This window comes from Styela clava, chromosome 8 (assembly GCF_964204865.1).
Source record: "Styela clava chromosome 8, kaStyClav1.hap1.2, whole genome shotgun sequence".
In the NCBI taxonomy this organism is placed as follows: Eukaryota; Metazoa; Chordata; class Ascidiacea; order Stolidobranchia; family Styelidae; genus Styela; species Styela clava.
Window position 1 is genome coordinate 10,640,974 of NC_135257.1, and position 18,738 is coordinate 10,659,711.

The 18,738-nt window shown below is 36.1% G+C and overlaps 1 protein-coding gene across 1 annotated transcript in view; it reads left to right on the plus strand.

Annotated features, from left to right (window-relative positions):
• The first annotated feature begins 1,998 nt into the window (after positions 1–1,998).
• LOC120345280 (transducin-like enhancer protein 1) overlaps positions 1,999–18,738 on the plus strand; it is a 35,546-nt gene continuing 18,806 nt past the window's right edge. Inside the window, exons 1-9 of the mRNA XM_039414659.2 lie at positions 1,999–2,367; positions 2,442–2,536; positions 2,845–2,908; positions 2,989–3,033; positions 3,242–3,304; positions 4,382–4,456; positions 4,800–5,016; positions 5,191–5,252; positions 16,774–16,917. Of these exons, the coding sequence (XP_039270593.2) occupies positions 2,347–2,367; positions 2,442–2,536; positions 2,845–2,908; positions 2,989–3,033; positions 3,242–3,304; positions 4,382–4,456; positions 4,800–5,016; positions 5,191–5,252; positions 16,774–16,917 (786 nt within the window). The 5' untranslated portion in view covers positions 1,999–2,346. The remainder of the gene's footprint in view (positions 2,368–2,441; positions 2,537–2,844; positions 2,909–2,988; positions 3,034–3,241; positions 3,305–4,381; positions 4,457–4,799; positions 5,017–5,190; positions 5,253–16,773; positions 16,918–18,738) is intronic.

Genomic DNA, 18,738 nt, shown 5'->3' on the forward strand with positions numbered 1-18,738 from the left:
TTGTGTGTATGACATTTATTGATAGCCAACAGGTGGATATGGTGATCTCGGTTTCTCGTTGTCTGCGAAAGCCGCGGACAAAGACCAAGGGAATTGGAAATCTGTGAAAGGTTCACTATTTTTAGGTCTGTGTGTTGAGTTTAAAATTCGTTGTTGTCTGGCCATACCATCCTAGGGACATCAAGAAGTTTATTTTTGTTTGTTGTTAGTTTTGTCAGAAGTATGACTGTTCTGGCCAAAAGAAGGAAAGATTGCATTAGTTTGCGCTGGAAATGTAATGCGCACACAATGACTCAAAAGCTTGTCTAGCCTGGGTATGTTTTAGCTCGCACAACATACTGCTCCATTGCTCAGCGGTACTGAAAAATATGGATGTGGCGCTAATATTCTAACAACATATGCGCAAACGATCTCGATGTATGATACCATTTGCTGCACCTGGCGCTAGATGGTTTCTGTCCCGTCTGTGCAAAAGTCTTTGGCTTCTGCACGAGGCGTTCCAGTGTTTTGAGAATTTTTTTCATTCGTCTTTGAGAGGACTCATCGCATTGAAACAGAACGACTACGATTATAAATGTTACGTGAGGAATGTTGGGAGTGAGGTTCATATTTATCTGCGTAATCGGATGACGAGTAAGAGTTCACCACAACAGCTGGGTTTGAGTCAAATCATGATCATCTCATATCTATCATACGATGGTGATGAGTAGGTCGGAAAATAATTATACCGACATTGTTTGATCTTTTTTTTGGTTTTAGATCTTTTTTTAACTTGAATTTCCGACCCCGCGCCTGACACTTGTATTGAAATGCCCTCGGTTAAGAAATGAAAGACAGCGACAGGTGAGTTTATAATCCAATCGCCTATGTGATTATAAGTTGTAACTGCATTTTAATGCGACATTCGAATAACTAAATTCGTAAAAAAAACGGACCTCCTGAAGTATGCGCACCAAGATGGCGCACAACCTGAACTCGGGATTTGTACCAAGTTAGGGTTCAGGCTGTGCGACATCTTGGTGCGCATACTTCAGGAGTACCAAAAAAAAACTATACAATATTTGTGTACGCGGGAAACAAACATTTATAAAAAAAAAAAGTCGATGATCTGGATGAAACTTACCAAATATTAGTTTGTTTAGTTATGTATATCCGAGCAATATAAAAAATCTCCATATCTCTAACCTTGCTCTGACCCTTTTTATCGCTGTTAACCGCAAAAATTTGTGCTGAAGCCACAGCGGCTTGATTGAGGTGTGGTAAATTTCAAGCGATCTTCTTCGTTCGCAAACGGTGAACACGAGAGAATAGAATGAAATATTCGATTGGTCGAGCAGCCTTGCTGTGGTTAACTTGCTCTCTCGAGTGTCTCATGACGTCACTCGAAGCGATGAAACGCTTCGAACCACGTTTTGGTCTGCGGTCGATTTTAATCGACGCGCCACGAGAATTCTCTGGTGTTTCAGCCTCCTTTTTCTGGCGTTTATTGTTGGGAGAGCCGGGGGTGTTGGCATTTGAATTTGCATTTTCTTCGGGTTATTCGCCTAAAAGACGAATCAGTAAATTGAGCGCGGTGGTATTTCATAGTAAACACGACGATTTATCTTTCTTGGTATTAAATTATAAAAGTTAGAACCATTCAAATATTATTGGCAGCACGAATGAGTCAGAAATGAAACTAAGCTTTTGGCAAGTTATCAGTAACATTATTGCTAATTATTAGTGCAGTAAAGTAGGCAGTAACGAGACAACTTTAAATTAATTTACATTATCACGCTCTCAATCCTAATTCAATTAAGAGTGTTAATGACGGAATAATAATTGCTGTTTTATCTTCTATCGCGACGACGGAGTGGGATTAGCTGGTAAAGATCGGAGCTCGAGAGTAATTTGTCTTACCTTTATGTAACGTTTTTTTGAATTTACCTGTGTAAATTTAGTTTTATGGCAGGAGTTCTTCAGGTCGGTTAATATTTGGCGATTGCCATGCGGTTCCGGGATTGAGCACGGCGCTCATGACTTGTAACGTATCTATTTTACAGCTTACTTTGATATAATACTATGAATATCTGTTTTGATAAATGCAAATTTGATAACATATTATAAATATCCGGGTTGGAAGCGTAGGATACTTTGAAAGTCACCTCGGCAAAATATTAAGTTTGGGCGGGGTTTGAGAGCGTTCTATTGCGGCAAAATTAAGCTTTGACTACCGACGTAACTGGATGTGGAATTAGGATTGGATTATTTATTTAGGAGTACATTTATACGTGGATTTACACAGAATCTATTGTACTACACTTCTGAATTAGGTGGAAATACCGAAAAAGAGAAATTAAGGCAGAAATGTACCAAAACAGGCCCCCGGTAAGATTTTTTTGCTTGTTAAAACGACTTTCGGGTAAATAAATAAATCCAACTAATACAACATTTTCATGCAGGCACCTCCCGGGCCAGGCCAGGCCTTCTCATCTGTGGCAGAGAGACTTGACAGTATAAAAGAGGAATTTACCTATTTACAAGCACAAAATCACAGGTTTGACCTTTTTTTTTCCCGCAAGACCTACATACAACACAATATTGCTGTGTTACTTGACTTCGTTTTTTTTAAATTAAATTGACGCTGTGATTGGCCGCTTGTTTTAATATTTAAGGTGTTGTCAAGTTGTAGTTTGTTTTCAGTTGTCGAATTATATGTATTACCAATATGAGCCTAGTGTTAAGAAGTATATGATGACTTGTATCTGCCCGTTACGGACAGACTTTTCTGGTTGATCTATTTAATGAACCTGCTGTTGTATTTATATACTTTAATTACTATAATTTACATACCTGATATTTTAGTCTGAAGTTGAATCAAGAGAAACTTGCTACAGAAAAGACTGAAATGCAAAGGCATTATGTTATGGTAAGTCTAAGTCAACCATTTGTGGAAGAAGCAGTAGCTAATAAGTGATAATATGATAAACTTGTATTTTTATTTTATAGTACTATGAGATGTCATACGGACTTAACATTGAAATGCACAAACAGGTATGAATATTATTATTTTGTATATCTACCTAATGTTTTTAAAATAATATAATTTCGGTGAAAATAACCTTTGATAATAAACTATTGAGTTTACTGAGTAAAATAGGTGGCTACAATTAAGATGAGTGAATTAAAAACTGCTGCTTGAATGTAAAAGATTCTTGTTAAAGATTGTCTTATATTGCTAACGCTTATTTCTTTCTTATAGACGGAAATCGTCAAACGATTGAATGCAATCATCGCGCAAGTTATGCCGTTTTTATCTCAAGAGGTAGGTAGTAAAAGCATATCATCATTACTTCTGCTGATTTTGTATATCCAGTATATCATTATATATAAATGGCTTTGAGCCAATAACGGGTATATTTGGCAATATTTATGATAGGCAGCATTTTCTCACAATCGCAATATGTCATACCGTTTTTGCCTACAACTTAAACCTAAATTTTAGTCATCACATCATAGTAAAATAGATATTACGATGAAGCGTAATAAAAATACTGTACTTCGTTTTAATTCAAGTGGCAATTTCCCGTGTGTAATCCCATTTCTATATTTACTGGCGTTACTCTGGTTTGCGAACCACACAAAGTCAGGTTTACAACAAGCTGACTTCGCATAACGCCCAATGTTATCAACTACGTTTTTAGAAATACCGTCTTTTATCTGCGGTATCGATTTTTAGTCAGACGAGGCGAATAGCGTATATGAATGAAAGCCATAAACAAACCTCGTTGCCATGACAAGAATGGTCGAAAATTCGCTTGGTAGTTGTATTTTCTATTAACATTTCCAGTGGACAAATTGCGATTAATTCTTTGATATTTCTGGTGTATGAAATACTTCAGTTCTTTTGGAATGTCCATCCTGAACATATCCGACCAATGTTTGACTTCCATATTCCGTATATTGTTCATTCAATATTAATCACTTTCGCTTCATTTAGATTATGCATAATAAATCCAATCGCGCTTCGTGACTTTTCTTCTCGGTAACGCATGAAACGGCTTGTCAAAATAGCGTAGCGTGTTTCGCAGTCATTGAGTACTTCACTTCAAGTATCCTTGTCTATTTCAAGTGCAAACCGCAGCATACTTTAACGCCACGAACGAGATACCAAAAACGAGATGTTAGATTGTTCATGTTAAACACAATCACGGGCCATAAATAAATTTTGCCGATATAACACAATCTTTGTATATACCATGTTTGCTAAGAGTATAGACTTGAATAATGGGTGGTTTCTATTTCATGTTTATGTTTATTGTAACTGCCAACATCCAAGACCGCACTTCAACAAAACTAAGCGATTTAAATCTGACTTCTCTTATATTTTTATTCAATTTAGCACCAACAGCAGGTGGCAGCTGCCGTAGAAAGAGCAAAGCAAGTAACCATGCCTGATCTCAACCACATAATTGGGGTAAGCCTGTTCTATAGTTTTTTGTATCTTGTAAATTTCTATTATGATTAAATCGTATTGTAGGAATTCAATAATGAATTTTCGACTGGGCGAAAATATAGTTTTTTTTGTAATATAGAAATCCATACTTTAAAAACATGTTCATACTTTTTAAACTAGGGTTTTCATATTTGTTAAAAGTATTTATTTTTCGACTGTTAGATTTTGCTGAGATCCTCACCCCCACTTCGATGTACACTTCCCACTGATTGCAATTCTTTCAACTGAATCGAGTTGATCTTTCCTAAAAATAATTCTTCATATTGCCATTGATATTTTTCAAACTATTAATTTGAATATGCAGGCTCAACAACTCCAAGCACAGAACCACCTTCCACCCCATCCTCCAATACCAGTTCCTGGTCACCCAGGTGGTTTGCCGCACCCCAGTCATCTCCCAACTTCATCATCTGCTGGCCTTCTAGCACTGTCACAAGCAGCACTTGGTGCTCATCAACACTCGTTAGCTGCAGCGGTAAAAGAAGAAATTCGGAACAGCGAGCAAGCGCATGCTGCAGCAAGTATGTTGATATATTTTTCGATTAAAAATAATTGTGTAATAACTGTGTAGTATTACTCAATATATTAAAATTTGCATTATAAACTGTTACCTCAAGAAAGAATCGTCCTGACGTATGTGAATAGAATTACATGTACAAAACGTTGATTGTTCATCCTGCCATTCCTTTTTCCAGTTGCAGCCGACAGAGAAAGAGAGCGAGAAAGGGGTAGGGAAAGAGAACGAGAAAACAGACAGGTATGGCTTTTGTTTCATCATTTTGCTGTTAACCTTTCGTAATGATTAAATCTATAATTGAACCGTATTTCTGTAAAATCCGTAGTCAGTGCTCTCTGAACACGAACGACATGGCGCCCATTCATGGTCAGCGTTATATATTATCGATCGAAAATGCTTATTACTGCGTTGTTTATCGACTACTTTTGAACGGTAATATACAAAAAAGCTGTACTATAACTGTAGATAGATCGTAGTTTCTGTAAACAACAGATTATGTAGATTATACGTAATTGCTGGGGTCTTATCGAAGTCTTATGGATGATTGTCTGCTTTGAATTGAAAAGTTAGGGGATCTTAAATTAATGGGTCACTGGCTCAAAAACTACGTCATCTTTACGGTCAATTAATCGATTATAAAACGCTTGTGCCAGTTTATTTGTTTTGTGGCAGGTTAATGAATCATATTGCTCGCACCGACCTAAGTACCGATAAATATTATTTATATCGTACACATCAAAACAGTCGTCATTCTTAGCCTCCCGTTCACGCATTGCAGTCAATATTTCTGTTTTTTATCTGTAATCTTTTATGGCAATTTGCTTAAAGCAAGGTCACATCGCACCCAATCAGAAGTAAAAAGTGGGCAATTCACGTGTCATTAAATATCGTTTATCACGATACAAGTTCAAGGCAATGTGATTGGATTGCGTCTATGTGGTATAGTGAATTCCACATAAATACCACATTTTCTTGGAAAAAATCATAAAAGTTTAAAAAGTATACGCCAAATTGTAAGTGGATTCTGGAATTTAGGCCTGATCAAACCGAATGCTAGAATATATAGTTGATGGTCTTGTTACTTGCAATGCAATTTCACCCTTTTTTTTCAAAGCGATACTGATCGTTACCACGTAAACACTTTGTGACAACGATCGTGTCGGGCATTTGCGTTATTTGCCGCCTCGTTATAACACCAATATAGTTAGTTAGTTATAATGCATGTGAGTGTTAAAATTGATGTTATTTCCCATTGTTAATGCTGACAATTTTCCTTCTGGATTCGTGTTATTCATCATAATATTTCAGGCTACAGTCATTTACCAAACGCGACATGGTCCAAACGATTGTATCATAGTCGCCTATCCTATGGTATGTGTAGTTTTAATTTAGGAAACGAATTGGATCATTGAATTACAGGCATAGGGTGATTGTTGAACGCCTTAATATTACCGCCATCGCTCGAACGATGAATGGCCCCTCGCGACAGCGTTTCGCGTTATTGCCCGTCTGGTATTGCAATATGCGAGGATATGCATGACAAGAGGAAGTCATTGCAATGCTAAATTTCCTATACTTCGAGTCGTTGGGTTATAGCATCAACAGACTATTGTATAGCTGATTTGAGCTGCCTCGATTGTAATTCATCATCTATTGATCATACGTGGTAGGAAATAATAAGAAAATGAAATAGTGATTGGCCAAACTTGATATTTTACATCTGGTGGAGGTCGCTTAGAAGTTTGTGTTGTCGATTATGTGGGAGGTATTTTATGAAAATTCCCTGCACGCCCGCATAATCCATATACGTTAGCGGTTATTTCTGCGTCACACAAGCTTTCACAAAGATTTGATTATACTTATTTTTTTAAAACATATTCTATTTACTCCTCTTATATAGTACATCATATAATATGCAATACCTTTTCCTTCTGTATATTTACTCATTGTTTTTCCTTTGACCGTTTGATAGATTGTGCTTTTTGGATAGATAAAATGCGATGATTTTTACGCGATGTTTTCTTTGTCACGGCTCATTACTAACTCCTATAATCTCTGTATCCTAAAAATAAGTCTACGCCCAATGAAGCGTACTGGGCTTAGCGAGACCTAAATACCTTAAATCTCCTCTTCGTGGCGAATTTTTCTATTATTAAGCCTTGAAGCTTCGTCGATTTTTGGAGGATACGATCATCAACACGGGTTTGAATTTATCTTTTGGATTATTTTCGACCAAATTGAACTCACTCAAAACGCTAGTCGATGCCTAATTCATAATAAGTTTCGTTGTTAATTAACATGAATCCTAAATGGCCATGTATTTTTTTTATCTTTTAATTCAAGCATTGTGGTTGTTAAGTGTAATGACTTGAAACTAACAATTAATTTTTTGTTTTATGATCAAAACAAGATAAACTAAAGCCTACTCATTCTGAAAATAGATTCTAAAGACATACTTTGTAGCAAGATAGCTAATAAAACAATAATATTTACTCACATTGCCATTTATTTACCGGTATATCGCCATCATTGTTAAATTTTATTCATTTATTGATTAGTTTATGAAAGCACCGTCTCAAAATATCGGTTTACGCCTGGAGGTTGGGTCAATCTCGTTAATGGAATTGATATTATTAAAGTCCGTCACGGTATTATAACTAAAGAATTGATGTGCTAACCTCAATTCGATTTGCCGTCAGCATTTGTATTCATTCAATATTTCACGCCACATTTCATATGTCAGTCCTTCTCCCGCCCAATTAGAAAAGTGTTTTCGTAATAGTAGGCCATACAACGACCGCTTCTCGCCGTACTCGGTTTAAAATAAATAAAACATATTTTATGACTGGATAAATCGAGCTTTTAAACAAAGTAAGAAATATTTGTTGGCATTTCACAGTTAATTGAACATATGTTGAAACTGTCGCAGTCCTGGAATCGCTTCATTGTATATAAGGCGATTTAATCGTTAAATTATCGAATTTTTCTATAAATGTTCAGGAATGAATAATTGATTTTGCTCTTTTTAACGCATCGTATTATGATTCGTTGCTGGGCATCTCGTGGATGCAAAAGATTAGACAAGGCTTGGTCGCCACGGTGGGTGAATATGGGTCTGTGTCGTGTATTGACCCGTAACTTTGGTCTGTGATGACACGAATTTGTTTAATGTGTACCCAACTTGCTCGCTCGCTAAATAAGCATTTGAAAAAATAGGAGAAGCAATGCGTGGTTAATGTTTTCCCTATTGGAAAAGCTTGGTCTTATAAAATCTACCATTCAAGTATTTGCGATTTTGAATAATATTAATAAATATATTTTGCTGAAAATCAAGTTAAAAAAACTGATACCGGTATTTAGTATCTAAATTCGGAAATTCTTCAAAAATATCAAAATAACGGTAATTTATAGGGTCATGGTCTCATGGAAACAATTATTGTGAGTTTTTGACACTACTAGTTTTTCATCAGCTTTTGTGTGCAATGCTGGATTCGCTTCAACCAAACTTTTCGTTTCTATCTGATTTAATTTAATCATGAGCATTTACTAGTAATCACGTTGAAAGCCCATATCTTACCAAACGATTCGATCAAACGTAGTTTATTTAATCTTTTTGAAACTGATTCTAAAATGTAGTGAAAGCTTCGTATTCGTGGGTAGACTACAACCATCGCATTTCCCCAATTTTGAGGTTTGCTTAATTTGATTACCTATCTGCGCAATTGATTTTCGGGCCTTGATTCTGCACCGCGGACGCCGGAAAACCTATTTTCGTCTTTCAAACGATTTGCGGCTTATCGGGTTTGGATTTGATCGAATTACTCCAGAGTAATTCGCTTTGTCTGCCAAGTCGTAATGGACAAATTGCGGTAATGAGCTAGGAATGATTTTCCTGCAATAGGCGATTTCGTAACCGTTCCGAGTGCGATTCTAATTTTAAGTATTGCTCGTAAAAGTTTCATTTCATAATCGTTAATTAACTATATATGATTTAAAACTAGTATTTCAATTCTGGGGAAAAGTCATTTTTCCATATAACTATTACATTAAATTTGGTTTATGTATAATCAAAGCAGTGTCAATGCTTGCATATTTGACCATGCCTATTACTGGTATTACATGTGACGTAACAAATGACCTAATTACGGAATTAAATCCGAACCAGACAAAATAAGTTGATTAATTTTTTTAATTGGACAATTATGAGAAACATTTATTTGTACGCAAAGGTGTTCGACCGAAGTTGCCTTTTCGGAAGAAATCTCCGGAACACTATGTATTGGTTCGTAATTAATAGCAATTAATTCATCTTACGTTAATTTAGTGTAAAAGGATTGTTATGATCACGTGTATACCACCTGCCCAAAACATGTGTTTGTTATCTGTTCGTTTGTCTAAAAACGTTTCCGCTTTAGATTACGTCTGTCTAATGGCACCACAAGACAGAGAAAGGTAAATTTTACACTTTAAAGCAAACATGTAATTAGTTTATTTTATGTAGCCTTAATCGGTTAGCAAGAATAGCAACACTAATTTTTCGTATGCTGTTCGCAAAATGTGCTTCCTGTCGGATAATAAATGGATACAAATTATTTTGTCAGCAATGTATTCATGTATTATTAGCAATGTCGAAGGACATATAAGAAACATGCCCTTTATAAGAATCTCGAATTAGATTTTTGAAAATCGATGAATGTAATGATAACATCTAACATGTAATGAAACAATTCGTCTTTATTACAAAATATATTACACAATGAAAGTTACTAAATTCTGAATTGTATTTTCCCTTTCCTATCCTAGATTCAGTTATCTTGAATCATTCTCCTGTACATACGAATAGTCCCGTGCCCGTTTGTCTTAAAAACAAACCGATTAGATGTTCACGACCCGTTTGCACGGTCGACAAGATTCAAGATGATCAATTTCCTCCGAGTTGTATCGGTTTTCAGCCATTGTAGCCAAACATAATCGTTGCTATTTAAAAGAAAACAATGTGCTCAAGTCGTATCGTTTTACGAACGTTATTCCGCTCGCCTCGTGCCTTTTCCCGCGGTCCATTTGCGCTTGGTATTCGTCTCGTCTTTCGGTTAATTCGTCGTGCTCTGTCGTTCAATCATCGTAATTACGACTCGCATTTCTGGAAGTGTATACAACAGATCTTGTATTGTATCACATTTCGAGTTTTACACCAGTTAAGAGAATCATGTCGCTTTAAGACTTTGTTGAAAGAATACAGGGTTATTTTAAGTTGAATCACATCTGGCGTATCATCAAAATTGAGCCACGGTTCGTAGATTCAGAAGTGTTGTAAACTCCGATAATTCAGTTTTTTGTCAACTCGCCGATTTATTTACTTCTATTCGTTACTTGGGTACGAAGCTTTCCACATACTGATCGACGAATTAGAATTTTTCGAGCTCAAATTGTTAGGGTAATGGGCAGATGTAAAAACAAATGTAGGCCTACTATAATATCCACACTAACCGAATCGGACCATATCCAATTTTCGTACAATACAGATGACCGCAACAAACCATTGACACAGTGGAATGTACTTTCAGATTGTATTCATTTTTGTTTCATTAGTCCACAAAGAACGATACCGTACTCATACCATTTCATAAACAAATATAAATTTTACCCTGCGTGTGAAAATGTGTAAATACCTTTTCGCTATATTCCAATTTTGAGCTAACCAAATCAGTTGTGTTTCATCATTGGCTTTTCGGAATGGAAAAGTTATCCGTTCGGCAGTTTTTGAATCTCTGCTATAACGCCAAGTTCTTTATGCGCCAAGGGGGAATCTAATCCCCGTGTTATTCGACGCTCGAATGCCATTTAGTGTTGTTTTACACGATACACTTCACAGAATGCATGGTATATTTGTACACAGACCGATAAGTGGCCACCCATTCGACTCTTGATGCCTGGGATTTTATGTAAGCTAGGTATTTCCTGAGGAGTGCCAAGTATAAACAATATCAAGTTCTCTAATGTATTTTACCTCTTTGTTCTTTAAGTCTTTAAACCTTTGTGTTTATGGGCAACGACTATTTATATTGGTGAACTTCTTATATAATGAAATAACTTCGGACTGCTTTACTGTTTATAATCTCCGGTTTTGTCAATTGTGAGTGGCAAGTAACGAGTACCAGCAATTTTCCGAAATATCATGCATAATTTATTAAAAGGGCCGTACTAGTTTTTAACTTCATGCCCAATTCTTGAAACTCCAGTTCATTAAAGCATAAGTATTGAAATAAAAAAATTTCCGATATCCAAAACTAGCGTAGATCTCCCCAACTGGAATTCATTGCACTGGTATTTCACAGTTCAATTGTTTCTCTTATGGTGTCTGTTCCTTGTCTCAATAAAAATTCAAGAATCCCTCACTGGTGCTCAAAATCGAACTCTGCTGTGCTATTACGGACAATTGACCTGATATCTCAATTGTACTCGACAAACTCATCCGGCAGTGAAGAATAATTATGTAGGCAAGTAGGCGTGACTGATTCAACATAGGACACGGTTATCTCGATTTGTATCCATAACCATAAGTTATTAACAACACTCGGTCGCGATTTTATCAAGAAGCTATTAACGTTGTTTGATTTTCGAAAGCAACGAGCATTACAAATTAAAACGTTTAACAATGAGCTTGGCACGAAATTTGGTTTCTGTCCAACTGTGCAGAAATCATTAATTGGCAAATTGATGTGGCAATTTCATATTCTCGAAATCGACAATTTGCTTGATTTTCGAAAGAAACGAGCATTACAAATTAAAACGTTTAACAATGAACTTGGCGCGAAATTTGGTTTCTGTGCAACAGTGCAGCAATCATTAATTGACAACTTGATGTGGCAATTTCATATTCTCGAAATCGACAATTTAAAAAACAAAATCCTGATTATCATCATCACATATTAATGACAGAATTTTATTATCATTAGTTTTTTATGAATAATGCCTTCTGATATTGTATTCATACCAAATCAGTCAAAATTTGAAGTTTGTACTTCCATGACTTTTAGGTGTCTATTTTGTTAGTTTTTAGACTAATTTAAGTCTATACGACATATTTTGCGCACTACTGTTAACGTGAAAGTAAACATCCTTTGGTACGTTGTGGTTTTCGGTATTCTGCCAAAATACGCCGACACCAGACCATCGTGTTTACGAACATCAATCATGGTTACGTGATCGGGTTACAGGCTATCGAATGTTTATAACTCAAATACACCCCGACTAAATCTCAGTCGTGAAACATAGAATGATGGACTTTTGGCGATAGGATCATCAACCACTAATAGGATTTTGGCTTTATTTGTATTCACAGCACACATACGCGCTGACTGACAAAACACAAATGTTTGGTAAACTTGGATGTTATCTATACCGAACTACGCCAAGAAATCAACTACATCACCGTTTGTGGTTTTATTTTGTTTAAATCTTTTTTAAAACTAATCTATCTAAAGGGGACGTACAGGCGGTAAATGGATAGCATGGATAGCAACCTCTTTTTAATTGATGCTTGGCAGCTTTAAACTTGAAGAAACGTTGTAATTACAGATATATTTCAGTGGAATCACTGACATTTTTAATGTCATATTGTAGTTTATTTTTGTTTTAGCTTTAATCTTCGTAATCGCTAGTAATTTTGGAAAGTATTTTTCGTAACCATGCCCGACTAATTATAAACCATAAAGCGGTTTGCGGTCAGTTAAGCATCTTGGGCGGAACGATATTTTATTATACCGTAACCGTATTTATTGTTACGTAGATTACTACACAGTGCACAGAAATTATATTTAGTACTTTAAAAAAAACATATGTCTCGACTAATTTCGCTGTATTACCAGGGAATAAGGAAATGCATTTAATACTACGGTTGTATCGAAGATTTTGCTTGCTGTCTGACCGCAATCGTAATTTGCGCAAACTTCTGAACTCGTGACAGTAGCAAATCAAAGGATTATTTTCAACGAAATTTTATCACGGCTGAAATATAGATTTCAACTTGTTATGTTGCAGCTTGAATTGTTCGATTTAGTTTTGTGTCCTAATCCATTCGTCTCTACCATCGTGAATTTACATATACCCGGTACCTATATAAAGATGATAACGTTCTAATCGATGCTTATTTACACGAAGGAAATATAACTAATGACCTGTAGCAATCCACAGTTTTTTTCACAACTTTCTGGTTATAGTTACATTTTACGGATAAGCAAGATCACTTATTTGTCAAAATTAACGTCACCCGTGCTATATAATATTTCCCTTATGGAAGTTTGGCTAACTGCATAGCACTTTTCCAGTAAGATCGCCGCGGCATAATATATTTGCAATCAAGCTTTGCATACTTAGCTATTTTCAAGGGAGGATCATATCCTTATGGTGATTGTACCTTCTTTAGTAAAGACTTGATTATTTCCATAGTTGATATGGCTGGAACAATCGACATACATCTCGAGTGATTCATTTTTTCTTGTGATGTCTATCACCCGATTTATTTTTGTGAAAGCTGTTGTTCATCTGTGTGAAAGCATCGCCTCGCGTGGCTATACATTTGTCACTCATAGTTCTCATCTGAGTACAGACTTAAGTCGGATAAATGCAGCTGTTGTGGGGAATTCAGCACTATTAAACTGATCCGAAATATCATTCTGCGCGAACAACGAGGATTTTTGAAAATTCCTAAAGATACAGTGATCTGTTCAGTTTTTTTGTCACCCTAGCATCTATCTGGTCGCTAGATATTTAAGAGATATTTGTTATGCAAGTGATGATCTGTTAGCATTCCTGCATGTTTTAGTCTTTTATATGCTAATACTTGCAAAGTAATGTTCATTGCGCACTCACCGTTTCCTGTTCTGTCATTACCATATTGATCTTAGGAGATATCTCGTTAATAGCCCATTTTGAGCTTCAATTACGTTCTCAGAGAAATATCATTTTATTGCGTCGGCGATGTCTATTTATGTTGTCATAACCTGATTGGGTTATTGTCGAAAGATTATGTAATTTTAGTGATTTAACACGGCTTCCTGCTTTTAATGATTACATTTTAAACACTAAATTTTCAAAACGGAAGCCTTCCACCCAGTAATTTGATTCCTACTGATTCATATCATTACAACACTTAGAAAGGTGATATTTACAGAGGTAATAGTATGCCATTAAAGCTGTTAAATTCAAGGGCTTTCGATACCGTGATGTCATTTAGCGTTGCCACTTATTTCTCCAGACGAAAACAACGTCGTAATTCTCTATAGTATACTGTACGAAGTGATGTTATACGTTCACGCATTGAATCGCTTACTCCGTATCTGACAAAATTATTTTTGTGGTGAATAGATGACAAAATGGTTCCTCAAAATTTGAATATATGATATGTTCGAACATTTTCATCAGTTTGTTGTATCGCTAGTTTTTTTACCGCACGGTCTGCATAACTGACTAGTGACGTATGCTTAATTGTTTTATGATCCGATGTTTTAGAATAGTCGTGATTGACATTATTTTATAATTGGAAATGTTTTCAAGCCTCAGACTTCCATGGCCTGACATAATTCTCTACTTGGGCCATTATCACTTTTGCTTTGTTGAAAGGAACATTGCGGTTGTCTATTAACCATCGCCTGGGGAGTTATTTAAAAATGATTATATGTGTGCTTTACGAAATTGCTTGTGACCAAAAGTAATCCGCCTATCACCTGCGTCGTCATCGTATATCACAATATTGTCGTTATTTGATGTTATCATTGTTTATCATTATACGTAACAATGAAGGTGATGCAGATGACAAATTTAGGTAATTGTAAGAAGATAATGTATGTGGCAATTTGTCTACTTAGTTGTTTGTACCAACTTGACTAGGCGTGTAATTTGTATTGCCCAAATAATCTTTTCCTCATTAAAAGGAGGTTCGATTTAGTTAAAAGATAATATCAAACTGCCCTTTTCGGCGAGATTCAAAATAAGAATGATCAGTATTCATCGGGCTTACTACAATAGTCCCAGTAGACAAAGGATATGGATTGAACAAATTTCGTAAATTACAATATTCGGGAAATATGCGTTCAATTTTCAAATCTGTAGGTAAAATCATAATTTATGCAATATTTTCGTCGTAAAATTTGTTATATACAATGAATTGTCTGTAAAATGTATATATTTGAAATGATCGAAAATAAACTCAATTATAGGACAATTTCAGACTTGGACTACCTTGACCATTCGAATAATAACAATATGGCCAAGTTCGGATCAACCCATAAATAGCGGCCTCTATTCACATGCCCTTGACGATTGTCCTAGGTTTGATATATAATCTAACAACAACTTGTATTGAAGTGATCAAACTCAATATGAAGCTTCAGATCACTTCAGTTTCAAACCTTTTCAAATGCCTCTTATCCGTAAAATATCGATTTCGATAATTATTCAACCGCCCGAAAAAGCTCTCCTCTACTGTCACGAATGGCAATTCATGTAACTCAATATTACACCATTCGGAACCAGTATTTTGCTTTTCAGACATGTACAAGTACCGTTGACCGCAAACCATATAGGTAACGCAAAACTATGATTATCTTCAGAGCAGCTCTTATTATAGAACTTAATACTGTGTGACGGACGATTGCGATGGAGTTTCTCAAACTTGATCTAACCTCAAGCTTATTGTCAACAAATGATAGAGCAATATTGAAACTCGATATCCGTAATTTTCAAATACCATGTTATTTGTGATATAATGACATTGTGTTGCAATTTTCGAAATTACAAAATTTAATGTGTTGTGCTGGCCTGGTGGTATTCCACGAGGTTTGGTGGTTTAGGTATTCACTCAGCTCTAACAAGGCTCTAACCTTCAAATCGAGAAGCAATTCCTACTTAAGAAAATTTATTAGCAATCACTGAATAACGTATGCCCAAATTCTATGTGCATGGCCTATAATATATATGTCATTGTCATATATTATCTAATTTTGTATATTTGTAATATATATTTTTACACTGTTGAATCAAATTCTAGATTTACAACTATTCGGATTGCTGACACATAAGTGTTTATGTAATATGCCCGAAGCAAGTGGTTTGTGGTTACGCCCGTTCATACATTTAATATACCGTATCCGAATTCATATCATTATATCACTTGTGGGATTTGGCATAGATGTAGGATGGATATCCCAAAGGTATTATTCGTTGGCGAAACCGCAAATTCTCAAGTGCTTTCATTTTTTCTCGATATTTCGGGTCTGTGTAGATGCGTGCACCGCAACCGTCAAAGATTAGCATCCCTATGATATATAACCTGATTTTCACGTTTTTATGCTATCGGTAAAATATACATAATGTGTGAACAACCTATGGTTTTGAAACTTTTAACTCCGCGCCCTCTTTTCAGAATTTGCCAAGTCTGGCGTCCCGTTTCAAAAATACCTAGCTAACAATAAGCTACCAATAACAGATAATAACGCAAAAGTATAATTTTTTTAAAAAACACGTTGAAAAAATATGGATGACACGTAAATAAGGAAAAGTTTCAAAATGTAAATATCTCAAATAATGCGGTCAAAATCAAATCTAACAAATATCATTATTTTTAATTAGCTTCACGGCCCCTCAAAAAAGTTGTCTACGCCCCCTTGTGGGGCGCGCCCCACCCCGTTTGAGAACCACTGGACTGTAGTGAAGCATTGATATAACTCTTTTAATCTTTCATTTCTTTATTATTTTATTCCAGCCTTCAATATCACCAGCTAACTTGAACAATGGAGTTCACCGAAGAGATGAATATAGCAGCGGAAACAGCAGTGCAGGTGGAAACAGGCACATGCTACATCCTGAAATGGACACGCCTAGTAAAAAACGGAAACTTGATAAAGAGGTATACTATATGGTATTGTATTGAAATCAACTGACGAAGTCAACAATGCGAGAATGTCGCTAGAAAAGTTTAACTTTTTCGAGCATTCGAGGGTAAATCGGTACCGTATATAAAATTGATTGGTGCGATACATAATGGTCGCAACAGGCCGAGAGTACAAAAGATAGCAGTCTCTTTTACACCGCTAGTCATTTTGTGTAGAGACAACGGGATACTGATCTGATGTAAAATTCATGAGTACTTTGTTTGGGATCTTCATATCGTAATCAACCCACTCATCACAGCGGATTGTAATCGCGATCTGGAGAACTATAGATATTTCGTTTCAGTAAGTTTACGTTACAGAGTAAACAGAGCGCCAGCATGGAAATTGGAATCGGCCCGACACGAGGATCGCGTTTCGGTATTTACAATTTATAGGCCATCTGCCTAGCGCCCAGTCAAAGAAAGGGTATTATTCATCTTTTGTGATTGTGAATTTACGCACATTTTATTAGGGACGAAACGACCAGTCTTTTGTCGTAAGCCCTACTCAAGAAGTTTCCCGACGTCGCGAAAATACTTGAAGATTACCGGAATGACCGCAATATATGCTTATAGTCTATATCTCAACAGCTAGCTATCCCCGATATATATTTTATTGTATATGTTATCTCCTCTGGCGTGGCCCCGATCGCTTTTCAGTTTGCTTAATCATCGTGTTGTGAAGGCAAATAGAAGACAATGAAGCAGATTCGAAAATGCCCTAAGTTTTGTTGACAAATCCTTTTTCATTCAGCTGCTGATTTTGAATCCCTTCATTCACCATTTATCGATTACAATAGTCAATGGTAGATTTGGTTTTGTGCTTAAATTGACAGTCACTGAATACCTACAGATCTTTGTGTAAGGGAGACACCAACAAAAATTCACACAATCTAAAATATCACTCAAACTGGTTAAAGTTTGTCAGAAGATTGCATTTTTCTCGAGAGCCATGCACGAATTCTTTTACTGTGTACATCCTAGCTCTGAATAGGAATGACACTAAAAGGTGTGCAAATGTTTACAAATTCGCACCCATGCATTTCTATGTGTTTGGTCATCCTCCACTGAACCTAATCACGATCCCGTTTATAAATATAGTATTATTAGTTTTTCGTGATCTATGACGTGACAGTTCGAAGGCAATAATCCAACCATAAACGATCTTATGGCAAGTCAAAACCACACGCTGACTCTTTGTGTTGGTAACAAATAATATCAAACGCTCGCGGTGTAAGTTACGGAAATTTGACCCGTGTATGCTATCGGTCGTCGCCAGTAATTGCGACCAATACGAAAAATTGTTCTTTATAGTGACGGCGAAGCGTAACGACTTCAAAAGAATCGGTTGTGTCAAAATGATCATTCAGTTTACAGTCGTCGAACAACTAGGATAAAATATATATCGATGGAAAACGTTACTCCACTTGCCATAATTCGAATGTTTGGCGGATCCCTGTTGGTAAAAGAAGAAGTAAAGGTCGCCAAAGCTTTATCCTCGTGAATTCACGAGTAATAATTGACTAGACCTTCTTCGTGCATGAAATGTGATTATCCGAGTTCCCGTTGGGACTGGTACATCTTCATAGGTCATTATTTTACATTTTCTTCAATACATTTCGACTTCAACTATTACAAATTGATTCGTTTTGTAGTATAATTATTGTAGTAAATTGCAGCGCGTTATTTTGTCGAAGGAGATGATCTTCGACGATTAACACTCGCGATTGACTTGCCTCCGACACACCCCAAACAGCAAACTAGTAATTTACACGCTCAGATTTTTGAAAAAGCACT